This window comes from Rosa chinensis, chromosome 4, assembly GCF_002994745.2.
Source record: "Rosa chinensis cultivar Old Blush chromosome 4, RchiOBHm-V2, whole genome shotgun sequence".
Classification (NCBI taxonomy): domain Eukaryota; kingdom Viridiplantae; phylum Streptophyta; class Magnoliopsida; order Rosales; family Rosaceae; genus Rosa; species Rosa chinensis.
The window spans coordinates 56,332,693-56,352,438 of NC_037091.1; the positions used below are offsets into that span (position 1 = coordinate 56,332,693).

A 19,746-nucleotide genomic window follows, 5' to 3' on the forward strand; every position below is an offset into this window, starting at 1 on the left:
CACGCTGGTCACATGTCATGCTATTGTTCACAAGGAACGCTGCATTTGCTAAACTCCTAGCACAAATTATTAAATTAAGGGTTCACCACGCTGATCATCCTATTAAGTCTATAAGATTAGATAACGCTGGGGAGTTTACATCAAAAACTTTTGATGATTATTGCATGTCCATTGGGATTGAAGTTGAACATCTTGTTCCTCATGTTCACACCCAAAATGGTCTCGCATAAGCCGCAATTAAACGACTACAAATGGTCGCTAGGGCATTGGTAATGCGCATCAATCTTCCTAGTTATGCTTGGGGCTATGCAATATTGCATGCAGCTCTGCTTATTCGTCTGAGGCCCACTGCCACTCAACCATTTTCTGCGTCCCAGATGGTGACTGGGTATGAGCCTGATGTCTCACACTTACGCATATTTAGGCGTGCATTTTATGTGCCAATTGCATCGCCACAGCGCACCAAGATGGGTCCTCAAATACGATTAGGCATTTATGTTGGATATGATTCTCCAACGATTGTCCGCTACTTAGAACCCTTCACAAGCGATCTCTTTACCGCTAGATTCGCGGATTGTCACTTTGATGATACAGTCTTCCCGCTTTAGGGGGAGATAAGAACATAAATGTTCAATAGGAATGACAGGAATTGTCGTGGTCTGTCCCCACTCTGTCTCATCTTGATCCCCGAATGGCACAGTCCGAAATTAAAGTGCGGAGAATTCTCGATCTTCATAACGTAGCAGAATCGATGCCTGATGCGTTTTCTGATATCGCTAAAGTGACGAGATCACATATACCTACTGCAAACGTGCCTGGAAGGATTGATGTCCCTAAAACTACCGGATTATGTTTATGTCCAAGAGACATCTTTGGGGGACGCTCCAATGTCAGAACCAATTTGAGAGAATAGAGAGATCTCCATGAATTACACTAGTGTACATGAGATGATGGATAGAAATTTTATGGCTATTGATGATGCATTTGCATATCATGTTGCAAAAGGAATTATAGAATATGATAATGTCGAACCTCGCTCTGTCAAAGAATGTCAAAGAAGAGCGGATTGGCCTAAATGGAAAGATCCGATTTTGGCTGAATTGGATTCACTAACAAAGAGACAGGTATTTGGGCATATAACGCAGACACCCCCCCCTGATGTAAAACCTGTTGGCCATAAATGGGTCTTTGTTAGAAAGCGTAATGAAAAAAATGAGGTGGTTAGATATAAAGCCTGCCTCGTGGTGCAAGGTTTCTCACAACGCCCTGGAATCGACTACGATGAGACATATTCTCCCATAATGGACGTTATAACATTCCGCTACCTTGTCAGAGATATATATGAAGCTTCCAGATGGACTTCAATTACCCAAATCAAGTGGCTCTAAACCATGGAGCGCATTTTCAATAAGATTAAAATGCTCACTATATGGATTAAAACAATCCTGACGGATGTGGTATAACCGTCTAAGTGACTACTTGATTGGGAAGGGATATATTAGCAATGAAATATGCCTATGCGTGTTCATTAAAAGAACAAGTTTTGGATTTGCAATCATAGCAGTTTATGTCGAAGCCATGAACCTAATTTGGACTCTAGATGAGTTACATGAAACTGCTATATATTTGAAATCTGAATTTGAGATGAAAGATCTTGGGAAAACACGGTTTTGTCTTGGTTTAGAACTCGAGCACCGTAGTGATGGGATTTTGATCCATCAGTCTGCATATACTCATAAAATCCTAAGGAGCTTTAATGAAGATAAAGCAAAGTCTGTGAGTACTCCCATGATTGGCCGTAGTCTTGAGCCTGAAAAAGATCCGTTTCGTCCAAAGGATGAGGACGAAGAATCATTAGAGGCCGAAGTACCCTATTTAAGTGCAGTAGTCGCATTATTGTACTTAGCTCAATGCACAAGATCGGACATCTCATTCGCAGTGAATTTGTTAGCTTGACATAGCTTTGCGCCAACACGCCGCCATTGGATTGGTGTAAAGAAAATCTTTCGATACTTGAGAGGTACGATTGATATGAGCCTATTCTATCCCTATAGAGAGAAAAGGAATGACAGAAATTTGGGATCGGACCCCAAGAGGCAAAAAGCCACCGTCTAAGAGTTGGCCGCCGGCCACGTTGCAGTCGCAAGCACCGCCGCCGTCCATAGTGGCCGGCGTCTTCCTACTCCCCTCCATAAAAAAGACAACGATGTTTTGATGAGTTTCGCTGAGGCAGGGTACCTCTCTGACCCTGACAAAGGTCGCTCCCAAACGGGTTATGTCTTTACCATGGGAAGCATTGCGATATCTTGGAGGTCTACAAAATAGAACCTTGTTGCTACTTCCCCAAATCATGCATAGATTATTACTCTACATGAAGCCGTGCGTGAATGTATATGGCTAATTTATGTAATTAAACATATTCAAGGAAGTTGTGGTTTGAAGTCTACCACGGATGAACCTACATGCATTTATGAGGATAATGCAGCTTGTATTGAGCAAATGAAGTTAGGTTTCATCAAGGGTGACAACACCAAGCATATATCACCTAAGTTCTTCTATAATCAGCAACAACAATCGCTTCTAAATATTGAAGTAAATCAAATCCGATCAGAGGATAATGTAGCGGACTTGGTGACTTATTCACTAAGTCGTTACCTAAATCCACCTTCGAGAAACATGTGAAGAGCATCGGATTGAGAAAGTTATCCGAACTCCCATGATTGTAGCAATCGGGGGGAGATATCGACATCAGGGGGAGTTATGATGTCTACATGTTTGATCTCGAAGAGTAAAGGAAGTGTTGTACTCTTTTTCTCCTCCTCGAGTTTGTTTTTGTCCCACAGAGTTTTTCACTCGAGCAAGGTTTTTAACGAGGCAACGGATGAAGCGTCACCACCAAGTTTGAGCGGCACAAGGGGGAGTGTTGAAGGAAAATCGACTTTGTGTGCCTAATCAAACTAGGATTAGTTTCATGGTTGTAATAGGAGAAAAGGTTATAGAATTCCTAGTCATACTCGGATTAGTTTTCCTTATAACATTAGAACATTCACTTTATAATCCCTATAAATAGGGCTCCTATTCTCAATGATGAAATACAATTCTCTTTTCAATCTCTCTCAAATATCTCATTCTTAAACAATATAAGTTATGTTCCACTAAATTAGTATGAGATTGTATCATTTAACCTACCTATATATTCAATATGTATTAAATTTAGATCCATAATACAATAACCTCTATAGTGAGTTAGTTGGATCTTGGATTGGGGCCCTTCAGTCTCCTTCAAGTCCTACCAGTATTTGGAAGTATGCATTGATGAGCATTTCTAAATAATTCAATCAAAGCATTTGAATGCCACTGTCTATAAGTCAGGGAAGCCAAATCATGAAAATAAATAGTAACTTGTTGTAAAACATAAAGTAAGAGAGTTTGAGAGAAGAGAGAAATGACTCAGAGAATGGGATGTGTGTGTATATTCATCTCACCATGAGGAGGTTTATATAGGATTACATGGTGCACACAAAAAATAACGCTTAATTACAAATCAATCACTCCTACAATTATAAGCCTATCAATCACTAATCAGTAGTGATCGACAATAATCACTCAACATCTATTTACATGGTTTTACAACGTAACTGACTGAAAGGTGAGTTGTAGATATCAATGATGTGGATGACTCACTCAAATTGAATCTAAACCCATTTACGAAAGTGTCGTTTTCCGTGAGAAGTTGAACGAAAGGTCATTTCATATGCTTGTGTTTTTCTGTTTTTGGTAACTTGCCTATATAATACATCAATGATTATGAGGCAATGACTAGTGTGTAGTTGGGGAATATATAGTAGCCCATAAAACAATCTAAAGTTGCTGAAGTTTGCAGAAGCACATTGTTTGGCTCCAAAAACCAGTAAGGGTGCAAACTGTCTCTTTTGCTGATGTGATTGGGTAGGCGTGCCAGCACCGTGGGGTGCAGTCGTCGGAGAGTCCCTTGACCTGACTTCTTGATCAAACAATGTGGAAGAGGAGAGCACCAACCTCGTCACTTCAGAAACCCAATTAGTTCCATCAGACTCTCTCTCTCTCTCTCTCCTCGACCCCAGATTTTTCATGTCTTTGGTCTCTCTCTCCCCCATCAGATTCCGGCGACCACTGGCACAACACTCTCTGTCCCCCCATCCAATTCCGAAGACCACAGCCTCCGATCTGGTGAGATTCCAATCGATCCAAGCTTACAAAACCTCAAAACGGAGCAGCCACGCCTCAAGACGACAACGAAGCTCCGATCGGAGCTACCTCACTGGATTCCAACTCACATCTCTCCGATTCTCTACTCTTCTCAGAAACCGAATTCTAGTAGTGAGGCTTCTGGTTTCTCTGTGAAATCGACCTCGTGCTCGTACTTCGACAGCGAGATTTAGTGCGAATCAGGCAGATTCTCAGTTGGATCGGAGAGTGAGGTGAGGTCGAGTTTAAAGAAGAGAAGCTTCAGCGAAACTGAAGAGCCGTCTCGGAAAGTTACTCGATCAAGTTATGTAAGAGAGGCGGTGAAGAAAGCGGCTATCGAAGACGGCGAAGTTGAGGTTTCATAGTCGTGGAAGAACGCGGTCAAACGCAAGCGAGTCCAAAGCGTCACGCCGCCGCAGTTGAGAACATTCAGTGAGTTGAGGTCGTGGATCCGAACGATGATGTGCCAGAAGCATGGAACCTCCGGTCTCTGTTCTCTTACTCTGTAATTTGATTCGGTGAATTCTGGCATTGTTATCCTTGATCTCGTATTAACAAATCATCAGATTAGTTCCTGTGATTGAAATTGTTTCAGTTTGATCTCTATTCGATCAATTGATTATTGCTTGTTGCCTATATAATGTTGTAGATCCATTGTAGTTTTCTAATTGGATTAGATCATAATTGTAGGACAGAATGAGAATTGCTGAAGTTTCTGTTAAGAAGGAAATGAAATTGGATCTTAATTTTATGCCTCATTGTTCAATTTTGATGTTATGGTATCTATGTTTCTGATGGTGTTTTATTTTGGTTTGTGCTTTTGTGGTTGAATTCTAGCAATATTTCTCTTGCACTTGCATCATTTTAGAAAGAGAGCAAGTGAAGCGGTTTTCAATGTTGGTGAGAGTAGCTTTCTGAGTCGGTGAGAGTAGCTATCGATTTTGATGAAAGTAGAATTTTGTTGTTAGTGATAAGAGTTTTTGATGTTGATCAAAGTATATTTTGTTGTTGGTGAGAGTAACTTTTGGTGGTGATGATTGTAGCTTTTTGTGGTGGTGAGAGTAGTTTTTGACGTTGGTGAGAGTAGTTTTTGTCGGTGGTGAAAGTAGTTTTTTGTGGTGGTGATAGTGGCTTTTTGCGTTGGTGAGAGTAGTTTTTGATACAAGAATAGCTCTCTAATGTTAGTGAGAGTAGCTCGTTGGTGTTGATGAAAGCAGCTTTTGCTGTTTGTGAGAGTAGTTTTTTGGTGTTGGTGAGAGTAGCATTTGTTATTGGTGAGAGTAGCTTTTGGTATTGGTGACATTAGCTTTTGTTGGTGGGGATAGTAGCTTTTCGTTTTGGGGGGCATAGGTTTTTGGGTAAGGAGTAGCTTTTGTTGTTGGTGATAGTAGCTTTTGTTATCTCGTCGGAGGTTGCCGGAAATCTCACAAGAGTAGCTTTTGTTGCTAGTGACAGTAGCTTTTGTTGCTAGTGATAGTAGCTTTTGTGATCTCGCCGGAGGTTGCCGACAATCTCATCAGTGTAGCTTTTGTTGCTAGCCACAGTAGCTTTTGGTGTTAGTAACAGTAGCTTTTGTGGTCACCGGAAGTTGACCGGAGACCCGCCGGAGTTCGTCGGAGGTCAGCCGGAGTTGACCGGAGACCTCGCCGGAGATGAGGGAGAGAATGATTTTTGACTTTGTACTCTAATGGCATTTATGTAAATATGTTGGTTTTTAATATCTAAAATATAACACCCTTTTTAATTTAGTGGCCTTATGAGGGAAAAAAACTAGTTGGTGGCCTTATGGCTAAAACAACATTCAAATATGCATTTATATGTAATTAATTCTTAATCAACATCCTTCCTTATGTTGTACGTCCAACCATCCATACAATATATATATATATATATATATATATATATATATATATAACTAGATTCTTTGAGGATTGTGATCAAGCATGATTAATTGCATGGCTCCCCTTGTCCCACGTCCACCTTAATTGCATGGGCAATTATATATCAACCCAATTTGCTCGCGCTCGCGACTTTGATTGAGAGGGCCCTGCTAATTACTTTGCATGGCTCGCGTAATCTCGGCCATATATATAGCCTGCATATTTTATCTTCTCGTTTTGCACAGTCTTGACAACCAAGCAAATCACCATTAATTATCAAATATCTTGATAATTACTAGTAAATCAAGGAATATTTAGATTTGCTTCAGGATTGCTTGACCTCCAAGTAGGCTTTATTTAGTCTCTAAACAATATTTTCCGAACTTGTCGAAAATATATGACTTGGGCCACGGATATTGGCCGGGTTTTCTTCGAGTCCCCCTTGTCGGAAAAAATGTTAATTTTGGGTTCAAACACACATAACAGCAAGGCGCAAACAAGGGACAAAACCCAGTACGTACCTACTTGTTTATTATGCATTTCTTGGACGGCAACTACTCCTTTCTTTTCAGCACCCAACTCTTAATTACAGGAATGGAAGTGCATTGAACATCCACAAACTTCAGCGTTCTTCATTAAAAAAAAAATTAAAAAAACGGTGTGCTTGAGTTTTTTAGGAGATCCACAGTTTAGATTTCGTTGACTTGTTTCTTTTGCTTGTTTATTCTGGAGGTTTTGGTTAGGTCCCCCTTCATTGTCATTTGCATCTTTTTTACTTAATAAATTGGAGTGTTAGAGAGATTGCTCCTCTGCTATCACTCATTGCATCAAAAAAAAAAAAGAGAAAAATCTAACCAAGATTCTTTTACAGAGAGCTGACTATGGCAATGGAATTGGAAGAAGGTTTCATTGTAGCAGCAAGTTGCATAGGCTTCATCTCTGTTTGTAAAGCTTTCATCAACTTTGTGAGATGGGTATGGGTCATGTTTCTGAGATCCCCAAAGAATCTCAAGGACTATGGCTCTTGGGCTATCGTCACCGGCTCTGCTCAAGGAATTGGCAAAGTGCTTGCCTTGGAGTTGGCTTCGAAGGGTCTTAACCTTGTCCTGATTGATAAAAACCATTCAGCGCTCGAAGCTACCTCCAATGAAATACATGAAGAATTTGGTGGAAGAGTCGAGATTAAGAACATGGTGATCGACTTGGCCAAATTGAGCGGCAAGGAAATAGCTAATGCCATAGAGGATGGGATAAGAGGACTAGATGTTGGTGTTTTGATTAACAATGCAGGGATAGGTTACCCTTATGCCAGGTTTTTTCATGAGGTTGATTTGGAACTCATGGAGAATATTATTAAGGTGAACTTGGGAGCAGTAACTTGGGTGACTAGGGTAGTGCTTCCAGGAATGCTCAAGAAGAAGAAAGGAGCAATTCTCAATATTAGTTCCAATTCAAGTCAGCTCCCTTCTTTTCCTCTATACACTCTTTATTCTACAACCAAAGCGTGAGTTTTCTGAACTATCATTTAATTTGTTTCATGCACCTTCTTGGAATTAAAAATCTCTTAACTGCATTAACATGTACTCTACTACTTCCCTCCATCCCTTGAATCACATTAGAGGTCTTAAACTATTTTGGTTTTGTTCTTAGATTCTCAAGTATCTCGTCGATCTATGGTACAATTTTCTGTCAACGTGTTTCAGAAAAGCTGTTAATGACATAATTCAAGTCTTAATTAAGCAAAACAACACCTACTTACAATGGATATGGTTTCAGTCCTAGACTATTTAGGGTTCAAGAAGCTTACCAGCACTAGATCTGGACTTTTTAGAGCTACTACGTACGTGTCCCGGGAAGGCGTATAAATGCCTGAAAGATGGTATAAAATATTGTTTGTATCATCCAAAAGCATAAGAAGACATGGAAGTCGAGAAGGAGCTCTTTCAATGTGGGTATAGTAATTTTTAGTGTAAAATGTTGAAACACAGCGCGACTATAAGTTGAGTTTTACACGATACTAGGCCTAATATGCTGCTAGGTCATAGAAAACATGGGTGGTATTATTCATCTCCTCGCAATCTTTGAAACGATGTATCACATCTTCAAAACTTAAAACAGAGATAGCATCACAGCTAGAAGTTGTGTATGAATAATTTCCAAGTAATCCCCAATTCCAGGTACTTTTCTTCCCTGCGTTTTAGAGTAGGATTCTCGCATGGTTAGAGTAGCCTTCTTATCGCAAGTGTTGGTGTCTCGGTGATCTACTTTGGGTGAAGCTAAGCATTCTGTAAAATAGGGACTTAAAATGTGTTACAAACTAACAAGATCTAAGAAATATATCAATCTCTCTTTCCCTTCTCAGATGGCCGGGAACCTAATTAGTATTATCTAGTTTATTACGTGCGGAAACATTACATATATATCACAAGATGCATTAGTTTGGAATACATATACATAATTATATAGCCTTTTGATTATGAGTTAATGAGTTATGAACTTGTGAAACAGGTACATTTCCATGTTCTCAAGATGCATTAGTTTGGAATACAAGCAGCAGGGAATTGACATTCAGTGTCAGGTTCTCGTTATCCACCTTAGTATTCTTTTTCTTTCTTTTCTCGGGTTAGTATCACAAACCGGTACCTATACTACTAGATAAAGATCCAAATTCAATTCCTCCACCCCCGGCCAAATTCTCTGTTTCCCTATCTATTTCTGTGTCTGTCGATCAGTCCAATAATCAACTTGCTAGTTACACCATGATACTACACTGATTTTGGTTGGAAAGTATGAACTCAGGACCTCAAGCTCTAATACCCTACCAATATACCATGCTCAAAGTATCTGCCACTATAAAATTCTTGACAGTGTAACATATCAAAAGAAGTTTATCTCTGCTGCTACTTCTTATAGATGATATTAATCCACCTGCGTTCATCTTCTCAACTAATGCAGATTCCTTTTTTCGTGGCAACGAGTTTGACAAAACATTTGAGGGGACTTTCCTGGTTTATGTCATCACCAGAGAAATTTAGCAAAGCAAGCGTTCGCTGGATTGGTTATGAGCCTGTGTGTAACCCCTACTGGTGGCACTCTGTGCAGTGGTTCATATTACGTGTGGCCTCACCGGATGAGTTATTGAATGCCATCATTTACTGGATCTGCATTCGGGTCAGAAAGAGAGGCCAAATGAAGGAGGCACAGAGCAAGAAGATGCATCAACAGGAAAATGCATCGTGAAGTGTACAAGTATTTGATCATATATGTTTTACTGAGGTTGGCTTTATCATAAAGGAGTATAATGTATCTCCCATCTTCTTTTTCCTTTGGGTACATTTTAGACGAGAAATTGAACTAATGAGGAGCTAGCTACCGGATTCAATCTATATCAAAGGTGGTTGGATTCAGGCTCCTCACCAATAATGTATCTGATGGCTTGGGTGTGTATTGTGTCACAATCCTGTTAGTATTTGGAATTATTCAGGTGATGAACCAATATTCTAGCTATAACTCGGTCGAAGCATGTACGTTTCCTGATGCTATCATTTTTTGGATGTGCAAGGGGATCAGTAAGAGAGGCCAAAATGAGGAGTCACATTAGATGCCCTGTTAACAGGTGAATCTCCATATTTGATCGATGCAGTAATTCTACCCATCTTGTCTCAAACATTAAAATCATGAGGGCATTATAGTGGTATACATAAGACCAATGTAATATGGGTAAAACATATATGTAAGTATATTATTCAGAGGGAAAATACTTCAATACATTAATGTACCGATCCATCAAGTAGACTAGGTTCAATATAGAGGTAGACTAACTCCATGCATGCCTACCCATGTATTGAGCCAGTCTACCTCTGTATTAAATCTAGTCTACTTAATGTATCGATACATTAATGTACTGTAGATGATCCATATTCGGAGAAGTTCATTTTATAGATAGTCTGGTAAGAAAGTTGTTGAAACTTAAAATAAATCATTTTGAAAAGTTCCGAAAAATGGGAGTATTTATTTAGGAATACATATTTACAAGTACAATATACTATCTTTTAATTGGCATCCAAGCAACTGTATTACCAGAATACAGGACAAGATTGAAGCACCACACTATAGTTTTTCGGTTTTTCTTTTGTTAAAGTGCCACCTCTAGCGTCACTAACAAGTATCAACAACCTCCTAGCAAGTAGCTAGTTCTTCAATGATTAAATTCCTAAATGCAAAACGAACCACTCAACTCTCAACACAATTACAAACCACGCTTTGGTTTCTAAACGAAATAATCAGCCTCTTAATTACACAATAATGAAAGGAGTCCTTTCTACAGGCGCTATTTTCTTACTCAGAATATTCTACTTCAGTTTTTAATAAAAAACTTGTGCTTTGCTGCACACTAAAGAAAGAAATTTGTATTTAAGCCCCTGCAGCTGATTGATAACTGATTCATATTGGTCAATGGAACCACAAAACTTTTTCATACTGGCAGGTATGAACCACCAACCATTCTGGTTCTTGAGCATAGCTGGGATATAACCTCAACCCACAACTATGAAGTATCAACCATTCTTCTTGTTTATCTTCCCTCCGAAACTCGGTCTCTTAACCACACAATAATGAAGGGACCCTTTTCTTCGGGCTACTTGTTGCTTCTTTTAGCTAGTAAAGATCCTTTACTTCAGTTGTTATTCAAAAACGGTGAAAAACTTGTAATTCATAGCATCACCAAAACAAAGAAACTTGTACTCAAGTCTCTTTTGAGAAAAAGACCCTGATATCTGATTCAATTGATAATATTTGGCAATGGAATTGCAAGAAGTTTTCATTGTAGCAGCAAGTAGTATAGGCTTCATTTCTGCTTGTAAAGCTTCCATCAATTTTGTGAGATGAGTATGGATCGTGTTTGAGACCCCCCAAATAATCTTAAGGAGTATGGGCTATCATCAATAGCTCCACTGATGGAATTGGTAAAGCCCCTGCCTTTGAAATGGCTTCAGTTGGTTTTTGTGGTTAAAACTCGAAAGTTCTACGATGTTCCAAAGTATTGAAACAAGGAAGTTGGTCCGGTTCTATATTTTACTATTCTTTTCACACTCCTCACTGCGATCTTCTCCCGATTCAGGTTTATAACTTCTAATACTATCATTCTTTGGGTTTGCAGTAGCATCAGAAAGAGAGACCAAATGAGAACTCACATTAGGTGCCCCAAGTTAACAGGAGAATCTCTACAAAAAACATTCATAATATATGGATGTGTTTGTGCAATTCTACTTCCCCAACTTCTAGATGCAAAACAGGGATCTGACAACTACCAACGGTTCCTATATAATCTGACAACCACCAACGAAACAATTGGGTTGTTAATTACACGATAACGCATGGTCCCTTTCTACAGGCCAACTTGTTACTTGCTAGTTGGATCAATTTTTGTACTTAATTGCATGACCAAATAGGAAAATTGTACAACCAAATAGAGAAATTTGTACTCCAAGTTGCTCTGCATTACTGATACATTATTGGGCAATGGACCTGCAAGAGTTTTTCATTGTGGCAGCAATCACCACAGGTTTCCTATCTGTTTGTAAATCTTTGATCAATTTTGTGAGATGGGTATGGGTCATGTTTTTAAGACCTCCAAGGAATCTCAAGGATTATGGATCTTGGGCAATCATCACTGGCTCCACTGATGGAATTAATAGGCAAAGCCCTTGCCTTTGAAATGGCTTCAAAGGGTCTTAACCTTGTCTTGGTCGGTCGAAACCCGTCGAAGCTCGAAGCTACCTCTAATGGAATCCGCGGGAAATACTTTCATGAACAAGTGAAAGTTAAGAGCATTGTCATCGACTTGGCAAATTGAGTGGGGAAGAGATAGCTAAAACCATAGAGGAAGGCATCAAAGGGATTGATGTTGGCATTTTGATTAACAATGCAGGGATGACTTACCCTTATGCAAGGTTCTTTCATGAGGTTGATTTGGAGCTAATGGAGAGCATTACAAAGGTGAACATGGAAGCCCCAAGTTGGGTGACTAGGGCAGTTCTTACCGGTATGCTCAAAAAGAAGAAAGGAGCAATTATCAATATCGGCTCTGATTTATCCGAGGATCCTTCTTTGCCTCTATACACTCTTTATGCTGCTTCTAATAAATCGTGAGTTTTCTCAACTAAAACCCTAATTCCTTCTATAAATTTTCTTCTGTCGTTGAACTTGGACTCCTAGCTAATTAGCAATATACATGCAACGTCGTAACTAATTATGATGCATTTATAAACTTATGATACAGGTACCTTAAAATGTTCTCAAGATGTTTGGAATACAAGCAGCATGGAATTGACATTCAGTGTCTGGTTAGTTTTCCTTCTTTCTTCGCAGCGTATTTTGTTATTAATGTTCTTTGTTTTCATTGTTGATACTAGTGCTCATGATTAGTTAGCCATCTTCGCTCATAATCTTTTAAACTAATAACACGATCAGGCGTATTATAACAAAATACTACATTGCAGTATAGTATAATACTACTTTGTAACAAAATACTATTTTGTTATAATGTACTGCAATGTAGTATAGTATAATACTACTTTGTTATTATACGCTGCGAAGAGGCCAAATGATTTGGCCTTGTTATTATAATACTTTGTTTTCATTATTAATGCCCTCTCCTTTTGGATGTGTAGCACCGTCAGAAAGAGAGGCCAAATGAAGGAGAGGCAACAAAAAGATCGATGATACACTAAATAAGAATCCATTATAATGATTGTATTTGATTGCAGTATGTAATACGTCTAAATGTACGTCTACTCAAGCATCACAAGGATGAGCTATAGCATTCCCCCCAAATTAGGGAGATTGATTTTCCATTCTTAGCATAAAACTTGCACCGTATTTCTCAATTATATTTTGCTCATCACATATCTTTCGTGAGGGTAACTAAATGAAGGATGTTTTGACAAATCATGGCATTAACTTCACAGATTTGGTATGATGGGATCTACCACCCCATAAGTAGTTGTGATTGGTTAGGTATTCCTAAATTTTGTTTCTATTAATTGTTTGTAAGACAGGTTTATAGAGATGAGCTTCACTCTTTTGTATTCATTTTTCTAGCTTGTTTGGGATAAAATTTATGTAAGACAGGTTTGCCGAAATGCGGTTCACTTTTTTGTATTTCGTTTTTCTTGTTTTTCTGAGATGAGGTTTAGGTCTTCTCTCAGCCCTTATATGCCTTTTTTTTTTTTAAATAAATTTTCCCGTTCCACCGAGATTTGCCAAGAATAATAGGACACTCACTGTGCGCACCAAAAAAACGCATATTAAGAGACTCCACTCTCTTTATGTTTACAATATTCTTCAGGATAAAAATAAAAATGAAAATTGAAAACTGATAAAGATGACATCCCAAAGAATTTTTTTTAGCATTTGTTAGTTCACAACACATGAGACAAAGAAAGATTAGAGAAAGAGATGGAACTTTGGTTGTCATAAAAGAGTCTAATATGTTTCCGATTCTGTAACGCCCCAAGCTGCACCTCACCAGCTTAAGCGCGCCACAGTGCCGCGAGCCTCTAAACATAAACCAAACGCTCGATTTACGTACATTCTAGAGAATCGCTAGGCATTTTGTTTGAAAACTTTTCGTATAAACACAGCGGAAGCTACAAATACTTTTGAGGTGAAAATCCTTGAGTTGCTAAAATTTATTTCATTCGTCTAGAACTTGAAATGAATTCTCACACACGAGGTACGAACTTCAAGGAAATGAGAACTCAACCAAAATTGACACAAGGCTAACTATCAACAAGTCTCGGAATACGAAGTTCGAGAAATAGAATTTAGAACAAGGTCTAAACGACAAAATTTACCGAACTTGTTCCGCACACCCAGCTCCGTCTGCTAATATCCCGTCACCAGTGCACAGTACCTGCATCCACACTGTTGTAGGGGTGAGCTTTCGTCCTCGCTGCTCTTACAGGAACTCTACCACGATTAGGTTTGAAACCACTAAATATATAGGGATCCCAGTATGAAAACATGCTTAAACCAAACATTTTAAAAGAACAACAAACTTTAATGTTTTTCAACTTGAAAATTGATGCATGATGCTTAAATACATACGGCGCCAAATCCAAATATTACCTGATGGCCGGTCCCATAGACCCATTACACGACCTTACCTCAAATTAATTTATCACCAGGTAAGCGTAGCGAGAGCGTCCGCTACCTAGCTATACACACGGCTTGGTTAGTATGCGATGCATGGTACGGATTCATGGTTTGCGATCGAACACCGACCTACCGGTGTAGCTAACCCTCTGGAGGTTTTGGGGATCGAACCCAAGGAAGTCAGAGCCACCCTTCGCTCTCTAGCCATCACATTTCTCACGTGGTTTGGTCAGTATGCATTGCATTTGAACATAACCAAACCATACCAACTAACATGCATCATTTAATAATAATATAAGAAAATCACTAATCGAGGAGAGTCCTGAATCCCTACCTGGATTCCAATGCTTTCTCTCACATACTCCGAGAGTCGCGAACCTTCCGTTCCTCGGGTAACTGGAGTCCTAGATTCTGACATTTCGACAATTAATATTTCACTGAACTAATAATTGAAATCACGACGATTAACAAATCGTCCAATCAATTTTTCCTGGTTTGACCAGGATTGACCACATCGACCAAATTTGACCAATCACGACTACATCCACGAATAGTCCCGAATCATCAACACTTTACTTGAAATTGGACTATCGGCCAGTTTCCATGCCTTTAACAATCATTTCTAAGTTCCTTAAATATCACATCACATGGTAATCCCATCAAATAAACTATGGACACCCACTTAGTTTACTTTCACTTCAAACTAAGTTAATTAACTTCTCCGTACAAACCTTGGCATTCAGTTAAATATGGAATCCCACCAAAACTTAATCTGCTCTTTACCAGCTTATACTAAATTGTTCTAAACAATTATACCCATCCAATTAGTTTATGCACAATGCCATTTAGACAAGTACTTAAACCAATTCTCTATCATCTTTACACACACACCCCGTGCATACAACTCTGGATTTTTCAAGCCAACTCAAACAATTTTATATCCACTATATGTCCAATTTCCAATGAATACTAGGCTATGCACCAGTAAATGCTTTCCATCAATATACTAATGCTTTGATAATCTCACCACACCAGACAAACGAGTTTGAATCTATGTTTAGAGTGCCAACATAACAATCAATTTCATTCAACAAACCATTCAACATAGCTCGAACCAATTTCTCAATCCAAATACAAAACAAGAAATAATTTCTTCCAGAACCTCGAATTTTACCTTCAGCAGTGCGACTTGCAGGTGAGAACCCAAGCTTCTAATTCAACTCTTTCCTGGAACCCGGCTATAAACATACTGCCAAATCGACTTCCACCCATTCACAGCTTCTGAAACTGTGAATGGGTGGAATTCCAACCTATCCGAGGTTGTCGATCTGCCGTCGTTTAGAGTTGGTTTTTTTTTTTTGTTGCGTAACAATTGCCCTTGTAATGGCCATTGTTGTTTTTGTGTAGCGGGCCTGTGCTATAGCCTGACGCACGATGAAGAGTACCGCTTGGCAAGGATCCTTGGCTGCTAGCAGAACCGTAATTTGCTAGATCTCCGCCTACTTACTGGCTGGGATCTGTTGGTCGATTAGCAGCTGACACGAGCCCTTGGTAAGTACCTTTTGTAGATGTGTGTTTGAGTTTGACTGCCGTTAGGCTAACCCGTTGCTTTGGTACAGATTCTCCGCCGGGAAACAGAGCAAGCCGCGAGGCGTTTGAGAAAGCCATGGACCGTGCCGAGATAAACAATTTCCTAGAGAGCATGTATGCCTCTGGGCTAGAGGCCCAACAGACGATCGTCGACCCTCAGACTTTGGCGCTGAGCCAGTCTGAGGTTCCCGTGGTGTTGCCGATGCTACATCACTCACACCTCGACCCAGACGGCTCGCCCGTGGTATAGGCCGGAACTGGCGGAGGCAATGTCGCTGCTGCGCCAGTGCAGTAGAGAGAGAGTGTACCCGCCATTAGGCGTGGGTCGAAAGAGAGGGTGGCGGCCACAAAGGGGCCAGTGACTATTGCGGGGCTAGAGCCGCAGACGGGAGCGCTCCCCGTCGCCGCTGGTGTGACTCGGGTGGCACACCAAGGGAAGCGGTGATAAAACGATCCGGTTGACCAGGATGATGTAGAGACCATTGCCGACGAAGAAAGCAAGGCAGGCCCCTTCGAAGGCGACAGTGACCGCTGGGCTAGAGGTGCCGACGAGCGACCTCGACTCGTTTGCCGCATATGCTGAATTTTTTACGGAGCCTGAGCGGGAGTTTATCTTCCACCTCTGCGAGAGGCTCGGGTTTGGCGGCCTGGAGGGGATTGTGCGCTCAACCGCCGTTAACTAATCACCCCTCAGCTCGGCCTTTGGACAACTCTCGGTTGGGCTGCACGAATTGTTCCTGGCGGCATCGGCACAGCCCCTGGATGAGCGGGAGCTCAGGGAGGAGATCAAAGGCCTCCAGGGGAGCTGAGGGAGGGCAAGGGCAGATTGGCGGATGTGGAGCGACGCCTGGAAAAAGTAGACTATGATGCAGCAGATGCCCGTGGCAAATTGGCAGTCACCGTTGAGCGGGACCTGGAGCGGAATGATCTCGTCTCTAAGCTAGAGTAAGATATAGCCTTGCTGCGGGATCGCGTGGCGGCTAAGGATAAAAAAGTTGAGATCCTTCAGCGAGAAAGTGCTGCTAGGTCTGCTGAGGTGAAGAAGCTGGAGAGTGAGGTCGCTAACATGGGAGCTGAGGGGGCACGTGCGGCGGCCGCCATTGTAGAGACGTTTAAACAGTCAACGGAATACAAGAAGGCCATGACTGAGGCGGCGAAGGCCGGTGCCATGGCCAATGTGGAACTGCTGAACCAGAAGGGCGCTATCGATTAGGTCAAGGCATCCCAGCCCGCTGGGCCATCAGGTCAAAGTGCACAGCCCGCAAGGGGTGTGGTTCGCATTGAGGCTGAGGGTGCCCGCTCAGGTAGCGGCGAGAGTAGTATGCGTTCGGTGGATGACTCTCAGCGAACCCCACCGCCTACTCAGTCCGAGGTCTCCCGTGCTGGCTTCCTGAGTACCCACACCCGCGCGGACGGTACCATTATAACACCGAGCCCTACTGCTCGTGGATCGAATCAGACGAGCCGTCAGTCCGAGCAACAACCACCGCCGGAGGGCCAGACTGTCTCTGATGCTCAGCCATGAAGATAACTCCCCATCCTGAAGTAGTAACGCTGAAGGCTTTTGTCCCATTTTTCTTGTTTTTTTTTTTTTTTTTTTTTTTTTTTTGCGCTGCTAAGGCCTTTTGTAACTGAACAATATTCTTGGGCGGGGAGTCCCGACCCCTAATGTAAAGTTGGTATTTTGCTTCTGAGATTTTTTTTTTTGTTTTCATGTGTGGATGCCTTTGCTGATTGCATTGCTTGTATGTTTACGAACCGCTAGAGTTTTGACTGCTGTTTTGAGACTCAATGAAACATTAAAGGGATTAAAATTGTTTCAAGTGCACGGTGTAGCGGACGTAGTCCGCCGAATATTGTTGGCGTTGCCAGTTGATTCTTATGCTTGGGCCTGGTGACAATGGTTTGAATAATTCCTCGTTTCATTGATAGCTGATATGTCAGCGTTTACAAAAAGTGAGGTTGTACCCGTTGGGTAGCTTCCCTTAGCTAAATATTGAGTCAAAAATTTAGCTAAGCCAAGATGCTCTAGAGTAGCGGTATGACTACTTGTAGTAATACCGAAGGTGTTCGGTACTCAAAGGGTGGGTCTTTGTGACGCCATCCTTGTCCAATAGGTAGAAGGTGCCAGGGCTAGCGACTTCCACAATTTTGTATATATGGACCTTCCTAAGTTGGGCGGAGTGCCGTTGGCGGTGGAATGACCTCCTTCATTACCCAGTCCCCCAGTTGGAGGTTCCGGGCTTTGACCCTGGAGTTGTAGAAACGTGATACCCGCTGCTTGTTTTGTAGATTGTGCAAATGGGCCTTGTGTAGTTTTTCCTCTAGGAGGTCTCTGTCGAGGTTGACGCCCTCGTCGTTGGTCTCGGGGCAGTAGCCTTCCACCCTGGCAGTAGGTTGAGTTACCTCAATGGGTAGGACGGCCTCCGTTCCGAACATCATGCAGAATGGCGTTTCACCGATGGCGGAAGTTGGGGTAGTTCTGATGGCCCATAGAACTTACGAAAGCTTTTCCACCCATAAACCCTTGGCGGCGTCGAGTTTATTTTTTAGCAGTTTCTTGATTATCTTGTTTGCTGCTTCAACCTGGCCGTTGGTTTGGGGGTGAGCGACAAATGCAAAACTCATTTTGGTGCCCAAGTTAGTGGTGAAAGATATGAGTTCCTTGTTGTTGAACTACGTGCCGTTATCTGTGATGATGGTGTGGAGCGCACCATAGCGGCAGTAGATGTTCTTCCAGAGGAAGTGAGTTACCTTGACGGTGGTTATTGCCGTTAATGGTTCTACCTCGATCCACTTGCTATTGTAGTCAATGGCAACAATGATGTACTTAAACTGGCCTTTGGCGGTTTGGAATTTGCCCATCAATTCAAGGCCCCACGTTGAGTGAATCCATGGGCCAATGATGATCGACAGTGGTTCCGCCGGGGCATGTGGGAGATCAGCATATGTTGACATTTGTGGCAAGATCTTAATATCCTCCTAGCGTCGTCGCCGAGAGTGGGCCAAAAGTAGCCTTGTCGCATTGTGCGATTGGCTAAGGACCTAGCGCCTGAATGGTTGCCACATTCTCCGCCGTGTATCGTTGCTAGCACGACCTTTCCTCTTCTGGGGTTAGGCACCAGAGGTTGGGGTGGGTGAACCCCTAGCGGTAAAGCTTGCCATTTTGGATGTTGTAGCGGGTTGCTCTCCACTTAAGCTGTCGTGATTCTACCTTGTCCTTTGCCAATGTTCTGTTGTGCTTGTATTCGATGATCTCGTTCATCCAACTAGGATTGACCTCTATGTTGAAGATTTCCGCTAGGGTTTTTATGATGCTAGGCTTGTCAAGACACTCCACCCTTGTGTCCGCTGGACTTTGGTGTGGTTGAGCGGTTGCTAGTCTTGCTAGGGAATCAGCCTTGGCATTCTTTTCCCTGGGGATCTGAGTGATGGTGTGAAATTTGAATTTTTTTAGGAGCGTCTTGACGTACCCCAGGTATGCCGCCAACTGTTGGTCTTTGGCCTGGAAGCTGTCGTTAACCTGGTTGACGACTAATTAGGAGTCGCTGAATATGTTGACGCTGTCAGCTCCTGAGTCTATGGCAAGGAGTAAGCCGGCAATGAGCGCTTTATATTTCGTCATGTTGTTTGAGGCTTTGAAATTGAATTTTAATGCGTATTCCACGTTCAATCCCCTTGGCCCTGTCAAGATGACTCTGGCACCGCTGGCCTTGGTACAAGTGGAGCCGTCCACGTGTAGATTCCAGTCTGATTGCTGAGCGGCTGGTTCCTCGATGGTTATCATTGTTGTGATGGGCTCTGCCTCTATGTTGGGTTCATCCTGACGCTCAGTGACTTCAGCAATGAAGTCTGCCACCGCCTGGCCCTTCATGGCGGTTCTTGGTTTGTA

General features: G+C 41.7%; 1 protein-coding gene and 1 pseudogene across 5 annotated transcripts; both read left to right on the forward strand.

The window, feature by feature from the left end:
* The first annotated feature begins 6,711 nt into the window (after positions 1 to 6,711).
* On the forward strand, positions 6,712 to 9,856 carry LOC112196555 (very-long-chain 3-oxoacyl-CoA reductase 1). Of its 5 annotated transcripts, none has more exons than XM_024336923.2 (4): positions 6,712 to 6,850; positions 6,979 to 7,611; positions 8,616 to 8,685; positions 9,063 to 9,856. In XM_024336923.2, exons 2-4 carry the CDS (start codon positions 6,989 to 6,991, stop codon positions 9,345 to 9,347), a joined length of 978 nt encoding a protein of 325 aa, XP_024192691.1. In that variant the 5' UTR covers positions 6,712 to 6,850; positions 6,979 to 6,988; the 3' UTR covers positions 9,348 to 9,856. The 5 variants fall into 5 exon arrangements, with proteins under 5 accessions (XP_024192691.1, XP_024192690.1, XP_024192692.1 ...); XM_024336922.2 differs by having other exon boundaries at positions 6,722 to 6,845; XM_024336924.2 differs by having other exon boundaries at positions 6,722 to 6,839.
* Positions 9,857 to 11,627: 1,771 nt separating this feature from the next.
* LOC112196557 lies at positions 11,628 to 13,144 on the forward strand (annotated as a pseudogene).
* Positions 13,145 to 19,746: the final 6,602 nt, after the last annotated feature.